This window comes from Equus caballus, chromosome 18, assembly GCF_041296265.1.
Source record: "Equus caballus isolate H_3958 breed thoroughbred chromosome 18, TB-T2T, whole genome shotgun sequence".
NCBI classification, from domain to species: Eukaryota; Metazoa; Chordata; class Mammalia; order Perissodactyla; family Equidae; genus Equus; species Equus caballus.
In genome coordinates, this window is record NC_091701.1 from 68,418,097 (window position 1) to 68,432,211 (window position 14,115).

At 40.3% G+C, this 14,115-nt stretch overlaps 1 protein-coding gene across 22 annotated transcripts in view; it reads left to right on the forward strand.

Moving 5' to 3' along the window:
* MYO1B (myosin IB) overlaps nt 1-14,115 on the forward strand; it is a 181,137-nt gene that overhangs the window by 154,183 nt on the left and 12,839 nt on the right. For 8 of the 22 annotated variants that reach the window (XM_023622243.2, XM_023622244.2, XM_070242055.1 and 5 more), the window contains 8 exons: nt 229-322; nt 1,441-1,590; nt 4,854-4,922; nt 6,697-6,783; nt 7,063-7,149; nt 8,931-9,017; nt 12,101-12,175; nt 13,594-13,728. In XM_023622243.2, coding sequence (XP_023478011.2) covers nt 229-322; nt 1,441-1,590; nt 4,854-4,922; nt 6,697-6,783; nt 7,063-7,149; nt 8,931-9,017; nt 12,101-12,175; nt 13,594-13,728 — 784 coding nt within the window. The remainder of the gene's footprint in view (nt 1-228; nt 323-1,440; nt 1,591-4,853; nt 4,923-6,696; nt 6,784-7,062; nt 7,150-8,930; nt 9,018-12,100; nt 12,176-13,593; nt 13,729-14,115) is intronic. The other 14 variants (XM_070242066.1, XM_070242067.1, XM_023622246.2 and 11 more) reach the window with 2 other exon arrangements.

Here is a 14,115-nt window from a genome sequence, read left to right on the forward strand (position 1 = left end):
ACGTAGTCCTGAACCCAAATTTACTTTTTTAGCATCTCCTGGATTTGGTTTAATTTGTGGAATTCAGTTTGAAAATTCTTTGATAGAAGGATGCTAACTGAAAGAGCAATTACACTTGGAACTGAAGCTATTATTTTTTATACTACTAAGAACCTGATATCATGATTTAGGATAAGATAAACTATTTTTGTAATTCAGAAAACTGATTGTTTTTATTTATTTTTATAGGACTGGTGTGGAGGTTCTGTTTAATGAATTAGAGATTCCTGTGGAAGAATACTCCTTTGGTAGATCAAAGATATTCATCCGAAACCCAAGAACAGTATGTAATCGAAACCTTTACACCCTGAACTTATGTTATAACCATATAGGCAAGTTCTTAAAGGATGTTTAACTTCATAACGTTACACGGGATGCTACCAAGAATGCCACGTTCTTGTGTTTATCTGTAGATATCCAAGAGGATGGGCAAGTAAGGGGTAGTGGAAGACCATATATATTTTCTATGAAACATCAAAATCTTTGAACTGATAGATCGTTCTGCACTTAAGAAATCATAAAGAAACTGTTAATACAACAATAAAACCTCTCTAATTGATAGGAATTGGAGGTAAATTCAGTCTGAATTTGTCATACCTGAATTATACAATAATTTTAGGAAAGACGGCCCAATTATTTAGAGGTACATGAGGCCACTCGTTAAAATTTTTTTTTTTGAGGAAGCCCTGAGCTAATGTCTGCTGCCAATTCTCTTCTTTTTGCTGAGGAAGACTGGCCCTGAGCTAACACCCTTGCCCATCTTCCTCCACTGTATATGTGGGACGTCTACCAACAGCATGGCTTGCCATGTGGTACTGTGTCCGCACCCAGGATCTGAACCGGTGAACCCTAGGCCGCCAAAGCAGAACATGTAAACTTAACTGCTGTGCCAACGGGCTGGCCCCCTCAAGTGAAAATTTTTTTAAAGTTAAAAAGAACACTTAAAATTCTACTTAGTAGAACTCCAAGGGAGTCTTTTTATAAGTGATTAGACTAGCATGAAGTTTAATTAGCATAGCAATTGATTGGTAATTTCGAAATTTAGAGTATTTGGAAAGTGTTTAAATTGTTTAAGAGAGAAACTTTGCCGGCATCGTCCTTCCATTAATAATTGCATCCTTGTACATAGTGTGTAGGTAAACCGAAGCTCAGTCCAGCCCTTCTCTGATTTGTCATAAATTCTAATGACCATAATCTAAATTGTGGATCTTGTGTGAATTCATCAAAATCGTTTTCTCATGGGCTGTTATCCGTATCATGTATAATTAAGACAATTACTCATTTTTTTTCTCCCTGCGATTGACTCCAGCATCCTGACATTGTACCTCCAGAGAATGTCTTTCATGTATGCCATGAGTTTTGAGTGGATTTTTGATAAATCCATCTATCATTTCTTATTAGTTATTCAAACTAGAAGACCTGAGGAAGCAGCGTCTAGAGGACTTGGCCACCCTCATTCAGAAGATTTATCGGGGGTGGAAATGCCGCACACACTTCCTGCTAATGAGAAAAAGCCAAATCGTGATCGCTGCCTGGTACAGGAGATACGCGGTAAGTCTCCGACATTTTGTCTGTAATAACAATGCGAATTTGCAAGTATTTGTTATGTGCTTAACTATGTATCCAATTTTTACATATTTAGTCCTCCCAACTTCAGTGAAATGGCTGTACTTTTTGGTCCATTTTTTAAAGATGAGAAAACTAAGGCATTGAGCTGTTAAGGGACATGCCCACGTCACACAGCTGTGAAGTGGCAGAGATGGGTTTGAATCCGGGACAACTTCAAAGCTCAGGTTTAGTACATGACGCTGTTCCACTGCTATAGATGTGCACAGTGGGCAATCTACATCTTGAATTTGGTCATCAGATTGGAAGAGAAAATGTTATCTAACCCTTTGGCTATCGGAGGGTCAATTTTCCAAAATAATTGGCTGTTCTCTGTTTACTATAGCAGCACTGAGAATGGCTTTAATTCCAGAAAGCTAATGCCACATTTTAGTAGAATTCTGGGTTTGGTTGAAGGGTTGGATTTCCTTTAGTCCTCAGATATGTAGCCCTATTAACTATGGGAAAAGATTCAATAATAAAGTATGGTTACTCAATTAACATGGAATTCTTTTTGGAATTTCTATGCTCACTTGATTATAGATACTTCATTGGAGGCATCACACAGCTTTGAAGGAAAACCTCAAGGTTTGCCCTCAGACTCGATCTTGAGTTGCATTCTCACAAAATAAATTTTGGTGATAAGAACACTGCTTCCAGTTGCTTTTTCATTCTGTGCTTTTTCACTAGAGAGTGAGTTGGAAAATGAATGAAATTAGTAGTCAAATCTCCTGTAGGCTGTTCCTCTTTCTCAGCCGTGGAGAGGTTTTGCTGTCAGGCAGTGTACAATCAGGAAATAATTTATGCTGACCTATTCTCATGTAGTACATTTTAGTGTATTATTTCCAAGTTTTAGAAATTAACGAGATACTTAAATGATTAAGCTAAAGAAAAATTGCCTGATCTTTAAGAGTATCTTTAAAGTTGCTTCCTCTAGTTAAGAGTAGAACTAACAGTACAAGTGTTTAAGTGCGAACCTATCCAGCCACGTTAACGACAAATTGATTCATTCCTGCGTGTTCTGCAAAGGCACGGAAGACCGTTGTCACGAGCCTGGCTGCACGTGGCCCATGGTACTTGGCGCTTCTGCAGATTCATAATGCTCTATTTTCTGTTTGCCTGAGAAAGGGAAGACCAACAAGTCAGTCCTCAAGGAACCCTTTTTATCATTTCTTATTTTGAGATCATTCAAGAAAATTCAAGGTTGGAAGTGTGCTGAATTCATCTGTCTTGAATTCTACAGATACTTTTGAAACCCCTCCTCTGCCAGGCTCTGGGGATAGCAAAGTGAACAAAACAACCTAATCCTGACCTCACAGAGTTTGTATCTAGTGAGGGACAATATACATTTAAACAAATAAATAATCAGAGCAGTTACAGATTGTAATAAGTGCTAGAAAGGAAATAGAGAACTGGGATAAAGAATAATGGGGAGACAGGATATACCTTTAGATAGACGATCAAGAAGGAACTTCTGGAAGGGGCCTTTCATCAGAAAGATGAGAAGAAACAGACAGAGAGCCAAGAAGAGCAAGTGCTTTTTGCACCCTCTCTCCCAATGTAGAGCTTTCGTATCTCAAGATGGAAAAAAGTCACCATATGTGTCGTTAATTCTTGATGGTGAGAGTCACGAGCAATATTAATTTTAGAATGAAAACAAGTAATAGCCCAATTTTTAGAAAAAGTATTAATTTGGCTCTAGTGTTATATCTGTTTCAGAATTTGAACTATATACCTCAACCAGTTAACTAGCGTGTTATCCAAGCCAGTGATTAAATCCAATATTTTCTCTGAACTGAATAACTCGAAGATTTTCCGAATGCTCATTTCAGTTACTGATTCTTTTAAAGTCCATATTCTGTGATATATTTCATGGCTCTTTGAGATGAATTTTAAAGTGAGGTAGAGGTATTTTGAAGCCTTGTAGGAATTTAAAAAAAAAATTGAGGTGTCAAATGAATGTCAGAAGGGATGGTCAGATATTGTAGGTGTAGTTCGATCTACAGCCATGGAATATTACTCTGTGGGGAACCTTAGAGACTGTCCAGCTCCTTATTTAACAGATGAGGAAGCTGAGGCCCAGAGATGGTAGTGATTTGTCCAAGCTCTCGGGGTTCTCCTTATCTTTCTCTCTGGCATCCTCTTCTGCTGCTCATGTGTTGATAACATCATCCCCCATTTCCTCTCATCTTCCAAAATGCAGCCTGGCATCCTGGAAGGCGTCTCTCCCACCTCAGAGGAAGGGAGCTGAGCAATCTAGGGCTTGCACAGAGTCACAGCATGACTTCAGTACTGTGTTTGAAATGCTGTGAAATTTCATTGCAGATGCCCACATTCCAGTGACTCTTCTGCATTAAATACAGTAAAAGGTCACTTTTCTAGGGAGTGTTCCAGCAGCCTCCACGCTCTGAGGCATCAGCCCTAGAGGTAAGAAAAGCCTCTGGGCACTGAGCTGGCTGAGCCAACACTTGGCCTGGAGCCTTCTGCTTGGAGCCTCACTGGACCGTCTTTAACCTTCCTCACCTGGACATAACTGCTGCTGCCTCTGAAGCTGCCTGCCACGCTCTCCTCCTCCCAGGACTCTGTTTCTGTTTTACACTGCGGACTTGTGTCCACTGCAAGCTCTTGAGTGCAGGACTGGAGTCAGATTCACGTTTATGACCTTACAGTTCTATTAAAGGACTTCATGCAGAGTAGGAGCTCAATAAAGTTGAGTGGATTGATAGAAGTTTGCTTAAATTCGTTAGCTGATTTCCTAGCTTGAGGCAGAGTAAGAACAGCAAACCTGAGAGGACGGGGGATGTTAGAGGCTGACCCAGTCAGCAGCATGGTGAGACATGGCAGCCGGAAGAGGGAACACAAAGGCAGGTGCAGAGCTCAGTGTGTATTCATTCAGTAGGCACTTAGTGAGTATCTGCTGTGTGTCAGACCCTGTATTATAAAGCATAGTACAAAGAACAGATGTTAATGGTGGTTGTGTGCCATTTAGAAATTATTAATTACATTTAGCGTACTTGAAACATACATTGGATTAACTGTAATATTTTAGATTGATATTTTGGTTTCTTCATATACTAGTTCTCAGGTGGCATTTGGGTGATCAAGAGTTAATTGCACGAAGTGAGCAAATGCCCTTTCTCAGTCCTTGTAGTATGTGTATTACAGACACGTAAGGAGAACTGCTAACGTTGTCCCCTTTCATCCTCCAGCAACAAAAGCGGTATCAACAGATAAAGAGTTCTGCCTTGGTAATTCAGTCTTACATCCGGGGTTGGAAGGTGAGTTTCAAAGAAATGAGACTTATTTATTTGGAGTTTCAGGTTCTTCACAAAGGATGATGTCTGTAGACTTACTCTGCAGGGGAGCGTTCCTTGTCTCCTGCCTACCCTGTAAACAGTCAGATGGAAAGAATAAATATTATGGGCCAAGCTGGAGCCCTTGTGACCACGTCTTGGCCACTTCCTTTTAACCGACTTTCTTTTCAAGAGCATTATTCTCTGAGCAGGAAGTCCTTGAAATAATACTGTCCATGATTTCAATATCCTCTTGCCCCCTGTTTGCAAGGGAAGCTGTAGTCCAGAAGGCTGTCTCCCACTGTGCCTCTGTAACCGTGAGTCCTGCCAGACCTCAGCACCCCCAGCCCAATGCCTTCCATGACTTCCTGGTGACCGTCTTGCGGGCTGCCCCATAGTGATCGAAAGATCCTGAGCTCTGACTGTTCTAGTGGGGGGTCACAGTGGGTGACTTGGTTCCAGTTCCTTTCTGCCAAAGCTTGATTCAGGGGTCAGCAAACTACGTACAGCCCACGGGCCAAATCTAGCCTGCTACCTGTTACCCTACAGCTTGAGAGCTAAGAATGGTTTTTATATTTTTAAAGCATTGTTTAAAAAAAAAAAAAAAGACGAAAAGATTTCATGATGTAAAAATTATATGAAATACAAATTTCATATAAATATATACATATATGAAATACAAGTTCACATAAATAAAGTTTTATTGGTATGTACCCATGGTCATTTATTTTGCATCTTGTCTGTGGCTGCTTTAGTGCCACAACAGCAGAGTTGAGTAGTTGTGATGGAGAACATATGACCTGCAAAACCAAAAACACTGACCATCTGACCTACAGAAAAAGTTTACTGACCACTGCTCTCGATCAAAGATACTTCAGGGCCTGCTCTGACCACTTGCCTGTTGGGAGACTTTGTGGAGTAGGCTGGATCCAGAGCGGCTGCTTCAAGGTAGTTCTCAGGCCGGGAACCCCTTCCCAAGGTAGAGCCGTGGGCCAGGAGTCCAGCGACGTCAGTTGACCGTTGTCTAGGCCCATGGGCCACCCAAGGGCTTGGTAGCTGTCCCACGCAAATGCCAAAATACAAATCCAGGCACGCAGAGTAAGTGCAGTTGCTGCTTGCAGGCTCTTCTTTGACCTTGTTGCTGAGGCCTGGGTGCAGGTCTCTGGTCTAGAGACCTTTAGAGGAAGGATTCAAAGTCCACCTCCAAATCAGATGTCCTCCTGACCCCTGCAAAATCAGTTTCCAGCAACTGCTGGAAAGAAGCCACTGGGTTTGGACCAGTGAGATAATTTTGTTATAGTAAATTTTTAAACATCTCTTTTGAATAAAAAGTACAGTTACAGTTACATTCCAGATAATAATAATGAAAATGATAAAATGGATTGTGCTAGACCATTGGAGATCCTCTGACCATACTCTGAGAACTGTTCTTTCCATCTGGTGTGCACCAGCTTGTATTGCTGTGGTCAGATTTGTTCCTGTCACATATGTGGGCATGGGGGCTGCTGTCGCAGTCTGAGTGGGGGCTACCCTGTCATGCTTGATGTCTTCATTTACCACCTTCTCTAGTCCATCCATTAGTCCATCTCATAGTCCATTTCGGCTAATAAGTAACTTCCCCTTTTCCTTTCTTTACATTTATTGATTTTTCACTTGAGAAATGGGTATTATGATCATCTCTTCAGGTATTTTTTCCAAGTCACTATGGATTCCATTATTGGGTTAACTTTCTATTTTTCTGCGTGATTCTGCACCTTAGGCCCGAAAAATCCTGCGGGAGCTGAAGCATCAAAAGCGCTGTGAGGAAGCAGTCACCACCATTGCAGCGTATTGGCATGGTACCCAGGTAGGCCAGAGATGCCCCAGGACAGCAGTGGGTCAGAAGTAGTGTGTGAAAAAACGACCCTCTTATTCGGGGACAGAAAATGTTTCACTGGCTTAAGCTACTGAGCACGCATTTGCCTCTCGCTCTTTCCACCATTTTGGTGTGGGGTGGCGGCACACGCTTTCGCGTTGACTACTTGGTGGTGATCCATGTCTTTCTTCTTCTTTCTCCATTGGGAACCAGCAGTAACCTTTCCTGCCTTAAACTTTTCTGTAACTGCTTTTCAAATGCATCACACAGGCACGGAGGGAGCTGAGCCGGCTGAAGGAGGAGGCTAGGAATAAACATGCTATTGCAGTTATATGGGCTTACTGGCTTGGATCGAAGGTACTCGATACGCACATCCCATCACTCCGTCCTGGAATCTGCAATAATCAGTCCGTATCTCTAGCATCTCAGGGGATGAATGACTACAGTTAACAGTGGCTCACACGGGTGCATGTCCAGCAGCTGGATTTAATAAACCTGGAGATGTTAGTGCCAGTTGTGCACGTGGGAAGCTTAAGCATGTGTAGGAAAAGACAACTAACTGTGTACTAATGAGGCTCTGGTGTGGTTGCTCTTTTTTTTAAACCCTTAAGTAACTTGCACGTTTAGTTTCTTTTTATTTTTTCCCTTTATTCCCCCCCGACATATACTGACAGTTTTCTAGGGGTATTTTTGTGTGTAGGGGGCATGTTGGGAATGTTAAGTTTTGGGCTTCTATTGGTCTTCCATAACGTGTTGACGATAGAAATGCCTTTCACGCATGCCATAAAAAATATTAATCCATGAGAGAAATTGTTTGTTAGCCTTACTGTAAGAGCTATTGATTATTATCAGCAAAATATTATATGTGAAAAGAATTATCATCTGTGATTTGACAGAAAGCTATGTTCATGCAAAGCTAGCTCTAATTGCCGCTGAAGAATCTCAGGAATTTCAGCATCAGCTGTTTGTTTTCAGCAACAAAGGCCTCCTGAAATGCTCTCAGTAATCCCCAGGCAGAGCTGTGGGCTCTGTGAACATTTCACATACCCCAAGGGACCAGAGTTTTAGATGTTTTTGTTATTTAGAAAAATCAAAGGTCATCTCTGCTAAAAATGTGTATTCCAGTTAGAAACACAAATACCAATATAGCGCGATCTTTTTAAGTCCACCTTGTCAGCATTATAAGCCCATCTTGTGAGAAAGATAAGAAAAGTCAACACTTGCCTGCATGAAGATCTTAACTTGCCAAAAACTAACCAAAGTAGTTCGTTTGTGTTTTCCCTCGAAAACCTGTGAAGAGCTAGTTCCTGGAGTAGACTGAGGGAAGTGGTCCCAGCAGAGGCAGAAGGACTCTTAGATGGTTCTTCCTGGATTTCTCCACTGAATGAGCTCATTTCCCAGTCTGAGTACTATCACCTAATGAAAAATCATTGCCTGTCTGTTCCTGTCTTTTAAAATAACATGCCTCAGATTGATTTTTCCCTAAGATTAATTTTTAAACTTATAAATTGTTTCACTTTTTATCTTGCTTCAGTAGATTTCACTGTTTGGCACCTTAGCTGATATTGGATTTTGATACGTGCTATTTCTGATTTTCTAACTGGAAAGAATTTGGAGTTTTGTTTTTTTTTGTTGGAACTTCGGAGAAACAACCTTATTCCCTTCCAAGTTCCTAAATGGTTGTTCACCAGAGATGTCTTTTTATTCCAAATGAATGAACTCAGGGATTCCCAGTCTCCGGCCCCTGGGCTGGCAGTGGTGGGATGTCCACTAAAATCCTTAGGCACCCCTCGCCGTTCTGCAACTTTGATAACTAGTGAGTGTGGAGAAGGAAGTGCAGAGGGAGAGGGAGGAGGGAGACAAAAGGAAAAGAACGGAAGTAAGGCGGGGAGGAGTGCTGACCTTGGGTACCTCACAGATTGCCCTTCTCTGGAACAGAGCCTCAGGGCACTAAAAATACGCGGGACTGCTCCCGCCTGAGTCTGATTCTTTGGGTTTAAAAGATTATGCACCATTCCTCTATCATTCTGAAATCCTTGTTCATAAATGGGCTCTTCTGTTTGGTGGGGTGTCTTTTCCCGTCATTTGTGCTGTCTGCGTTGGGCTGTCTCTTTTATTTACTATCTAAAACGTTCTAGGCTCGAAGGGAGTTGAAACGCTTGAAGGAGGAGGCTAGGCGTAAGCATGCGGTCGCTGTCATTTGGGCTTACTGGCTTGGACTGAAGGTACTTCCTCACCCCCTTCCTTCTGCCCAGGGTGAACTCAATGAAGCCTAGCACCTACTAACCCGAGAAAACCATTGATTATGCTTGCTGATGGTCTGCACAGTCTTGACAATGTCGTCTTGCCTAATTTTGTTTCTTTTTGAGAACAAACCTACACACTAATGTTTTCTTTTATTGTGATGTATTTCTTTAAATGATAGATTTAAAGGAATAGCAGTGTGGCATATATTATCCAAGAGAATTTGTTATCCAAGTTCTGTTTTATGTTATCTTTATGAGAATTAAGTTTTTTTCATTCACGAGACAGAATTTGAGTAGTTGCGCTACCAGCTGACGCACCGTCTGCAATGACCAGCCTCGCATGACAGGCTTTTGTTTCTCTTTATCCACCTATTCTGTTCCAGCGGTGGCTCCTGGAGCAGAGCTTTCTTCAAACCGACCACCATTCTAATTATTCAGCATAGAAACCAAAGGGTTTTGCACATTTTGATGAGTAAGATGAGCAGTGGGGTTAAAGAGAACTTCGGTTTCAAATGCCTGCTAATTAGGGCAGGATTTATTTCCAAGTGGCACTTACTGCTTTAGGGAAGGACGCGCATAAGTAGATATGACTCTGAGCTCTGGAAAACCTTTGAGAACTACCTTAGGCAGTGTAAGGATTTTGTCTTCCTAATATTCAATAACTTGTCGCCATAGGGAGTCATCCGTATTGTCTTTTTGAGATAATTAGGCCCCTTTTTGATTTTTACTTTAATACTATAACAATTCATCTTTTTATAAATATTTGAATATTATCCAGGAAACCATTGCCTCTGAATCTGAATAGCATTAGCAGTGTCCTTAAACTCTGCTTTGAACAATCTGCATTTTTCCCTGAAAGGTTAGCCTGTAAACTTTTGGTAAATTAACCTTTTTGATTAAACTGAATATTCATCAAGGAATTTTTGAAGTAATTAAGAAGTAACTTAAATACGAATTTAAGATGTTCTATTTCAAGAATTCTGAACAAGTTTTGTAACTGCTTTTCTTAAAGTCAAAACTGAGGGTTTTATTTCCTATTTTATTCATATGTTCTAATTTGCATTCTAATTTTCATGAAAGAAAGGAATAAACACTGAGTCAGGATTTTTGCTATCTATAATGATTTCTACCAGCAACATCATGTTTATCTTCAGTTTTCTGGGCTTAATAAACTGCATATCATTTCAAAAACACTTTCATATTAGCAGTGTGTGCTAGTAACCTATAAACCAAATTCAGTTTGTAGGTGAATGCTGTTTATTTTCCAGTTTCTAACAAAACAGATGTGTCTTAATATGTTACATTATTATTGGTATGAAACAAGATTAAACTTCTTTGAAGTCCAATAATGTAGTAGTTTCTTTTTAAAGAATTATGTTGATATGAGCAGTAGTTTTGCCCTTTTAAATGATCTGATTCTTGTGGAATTGGTTACAAAGTTCAGCAGACCCTTTTAGGACTCCCGGGGCGTGTAAGGGGAACTCCTTCTGTATGTCAGCATGCTGTCACCAGGCTTTGTCAGTGCGTAGCTGATTTCAGGAGAAAGGGCCTGTCCTGTCAATATCAAAAAGCATGTTGCAGTGAGCTCAGTTACAGTGAGGTTCAACTAAACGTAATAGGACTTCTAACATATTTCCAAGGATATGTTTTCGTGAACCTCACTTTAACGTCTCTGCTTTCCTACGCTATTAGAATGTCAGGAGCCAATTAATAGGTACCATTTTTCTTCTTCCGGTCCCTTACCTTATAAGTTTGAGATTTGAAATGGTTCCAAATCTAAAACTCCGTGGCTGAGAGAGAAATGCTAATCAGTAACATAGAATGTGAATAAAAGGAAGAGCTGCCTATGTGGTGTATGGGAGAATTTTTAAACCTTAATAATCTGCAGGTGTAGAGGATGGGTGTGGTGCTCAGACGCCCAAAGGGAGCAGGCTGGTCCCATGCATGAGGGAGGGTTAGGAACGAGGGGACCTCATGCCGCCTGGAGCATGCATCTCTCCTCTAAAGGCAGCAGCAGCTACTCTGGTCTTCTCAGCCCTTGTCTTGTGGGAATGGGGCTCTCTGTTGCTAGATCTTAGCAAATTTTAAGAAAAACTTGCAGTCTGAATTCCTCTGTGAAGCTCTTAATTTAAAATATGCTTATAAAACATTTTTCTACAAACCGAACTTGCTTAGTAGGTTGCTAGCTTGTAACTTCTAATGTAGAAATATTTTGAACATGTGCTATTAAACCTGGAAAACTAGAGACAAAAGAAAAACGTTCATAATGTCTGAATTATTCAATAGGCTAATATTTTGCTAAATTCTAACTCTCCCATTTATAGCTGGATGTAATAAATATTTTACATGTTTTTCCCTCAATTTCAAAATATAACTATTTCATTCATTCAGCAAACACCTCACTCAGTTATTTTATTTGTTAGACATTAGTTTACAATGTAAATACAACTACTTAGCAAGGAAGAAATAGGTAAATTAAAACTATGATATGATGTTGTAAGTGTTATGATAGTATTCAGTAGAAAATTTCGTGTGAGGATGAGAGAAAAATTGATGTAAGTAAATGGAGGATAATGTAGTTCAAAAGCTTCTTTTTAAGTATGTTTTTTACTCATACCAGTTCTCAGTGTACAGTTCTAAAGTCCTATCTTCGTGTGCAAGCCTTTTGGAACTGCAATATCGTTCTTCAGGCATTTTTTGCCTTTTAGGGACAGTTTGAGGCAAAAATTACCTTATATAATTTTTTCTGAAATGTATTTTGATTTGTGACGAGTTTGCAGCTATGCCTGTAAAGTTTTTCTCGTCATCAGACTCTTTAAAAACTAGTTAAGAGGATTTAAAACATCAAAACATTCTTGTATCATCACTTTGCATCTCCTAATTCATTTTTCTCTGACTTAAAATCCACTCTCTGAGTATGCTTCAATTATTTTACTACATCCAGAAAGGCACGTGTAAATTTATTTGCTCCACCTCTTTTCATATTTAATAGAGGTGTGTCATCTTTATGGGTATCTGCTGGCCACACTTTAACCTCTGTATTCTGCTTCTTCTTTCTAAAGGTAAGGAGAGAGTACAGGAAATTCTTCAGAGCCAATGCTGGAAAGAAAATTTATGAATTTACTCTTCAGAGAATTGTAAGTTTACACTTTTTATATGGCTAATAGCGTTATTGGATTAACCTGTTAACAGTACCAACTCAGGAATATGTGACTTATTTGGTAACTGTTAAATCATAACTATGACACTAAGAGATTGTGACTGTGTTTTAATCATTTCCCTCAATTTTTGGCAGACTTGTGTCAGAGTTAGTAGTGGCTCGTGTATGATTAATAAAATGTTTTTCTTCTTTGACAGAAAGAAAATACTTTGGGGAAAGTGAGCCTAAGAAAGCCAAGTGTCTTAGTTCAGGCTGCTGTAACAAAAATACCATAGATTGGCTGCTTAAACAATAAACACTTATTTCTCACAATTCTGGAGGCTAGGCAGTCTAAGATTCGGGGTACCCACATGGTCTGGTTCTGGTGAGAACCTCTGGATAGTTTCCTGATGTGGCAGAGAGAAAGAGACGCAAGCTCTCCTATCTTCCTATGAGGGCACTAACCCCATCACGAGGGCTCTACCCTCAGGACCTCGTCAAAACCTAATTACCTCCCAAACCCCCGTCTCCTAATATCATCCCTTTCGGGGTAAGGGTTTGCACAGAGGAATTTGGGGGCAGTGCCTGACATCTTGCCCTGCTAAACTGCCATGAGCTGCTGCAGGGCGAGCTTGGTAAACAAGTGAGTGGCTGGAGGGGAGAAGGAGAGCGAGGCTGTGTCAGTCTTCCAGGGTGGGTTCTGAAGTTCCCCTCTGTCCTTCAGAGAAGTTGATGTAGTGGTGAAGCTTGCCAACTCTGCAGCCAGCTTGCTCTGCCGCTTACAGATTTGTGACATGAGCAACTTACTTAACTTGCATGGAACTCGTTTCATCATCTGTAAAATGGTGATGATACTGGCAGGAAGTTGATAGAGTTGTTTTAAGGATTAAAATGGAATAATGATGTAAAGCTCTTAAGTGCCTGGCCTGTCTTAGGTCCTCTAGAGCAGTGCTGTCAACAGAACTTTCTGCAGTGCTGGCAATGTTCTCTGTCTTTGTGGTACAATAGAGTGGCCACTAGCCATGCATGCCATTGAGCACCTGAAATGTAACTAATGTGACTGACAAACTGGATTTTTAATTTTTTTAAATTACTCAAAATTTAATACAAATAGCCGCACGTGACTAGTTGGCGACCTATTACATGGTACAGCTCTCTAGTGTCAGCTGGTAATAGTTTTGATGTTAATATTAATATTAGTTAGTGTTTTTCTTTTCTCTTAACCGTTGGTGGAGCTTAGATTTCCCAATCAATGCGAAGAGTAGAACAGAGACTTTCCAGAGAAGTTACAAAGTTTTATGGACTAAAACATACTAAATTCCACTGAAGACTGGTTTGTTTGATTCTGGTTTTACAAAACAATGTCTTTTCTGGTATATTTTACTCATTTGATATTTTCTGTCACTCCCAACACAGGTGCAGAAATACTTCTTGGAAATGAAAAATAAGATGCCCTCCTTATCTCCAATAGATAAGAATTGGCCATCCAGACCTTACCTATTCTTGGATTCTACTCACAAGGAGCTAAAAAGGATTTTCCACTTGTGGAGGGTAAGAAATGTCTCGTTATATTTTTTCAGTGACTTTTTATCATATATTTTGGGTGTTTGCGAAGTGTTATGTAAAAGCCCATTTTTACCATGTTCGTTCTCTAGCCTCAAGGAGAATGACTTGAGGACGTTGGTATTTTTGAGTCGTGCACTGTGCTTGGCTTTCTGTAGGAAATCCTAGAGCAGCCAGGTGGCCCCACGGTGGTCTCCCCTCGTCCACGGTTGGAACAGAGAGCGTGTGCCCGCATCGTCTTTCCCTTCCAGGTCGCAGCTGCGTTCAAGTAGTTGTTTTTTTTCATCTTTATCTGAAGGAATATTACCAGAGATCGAAATAATAAAATTTGAATATCTTCAAACAAACGATGTAGTTAAATCCTGCAAATCATAG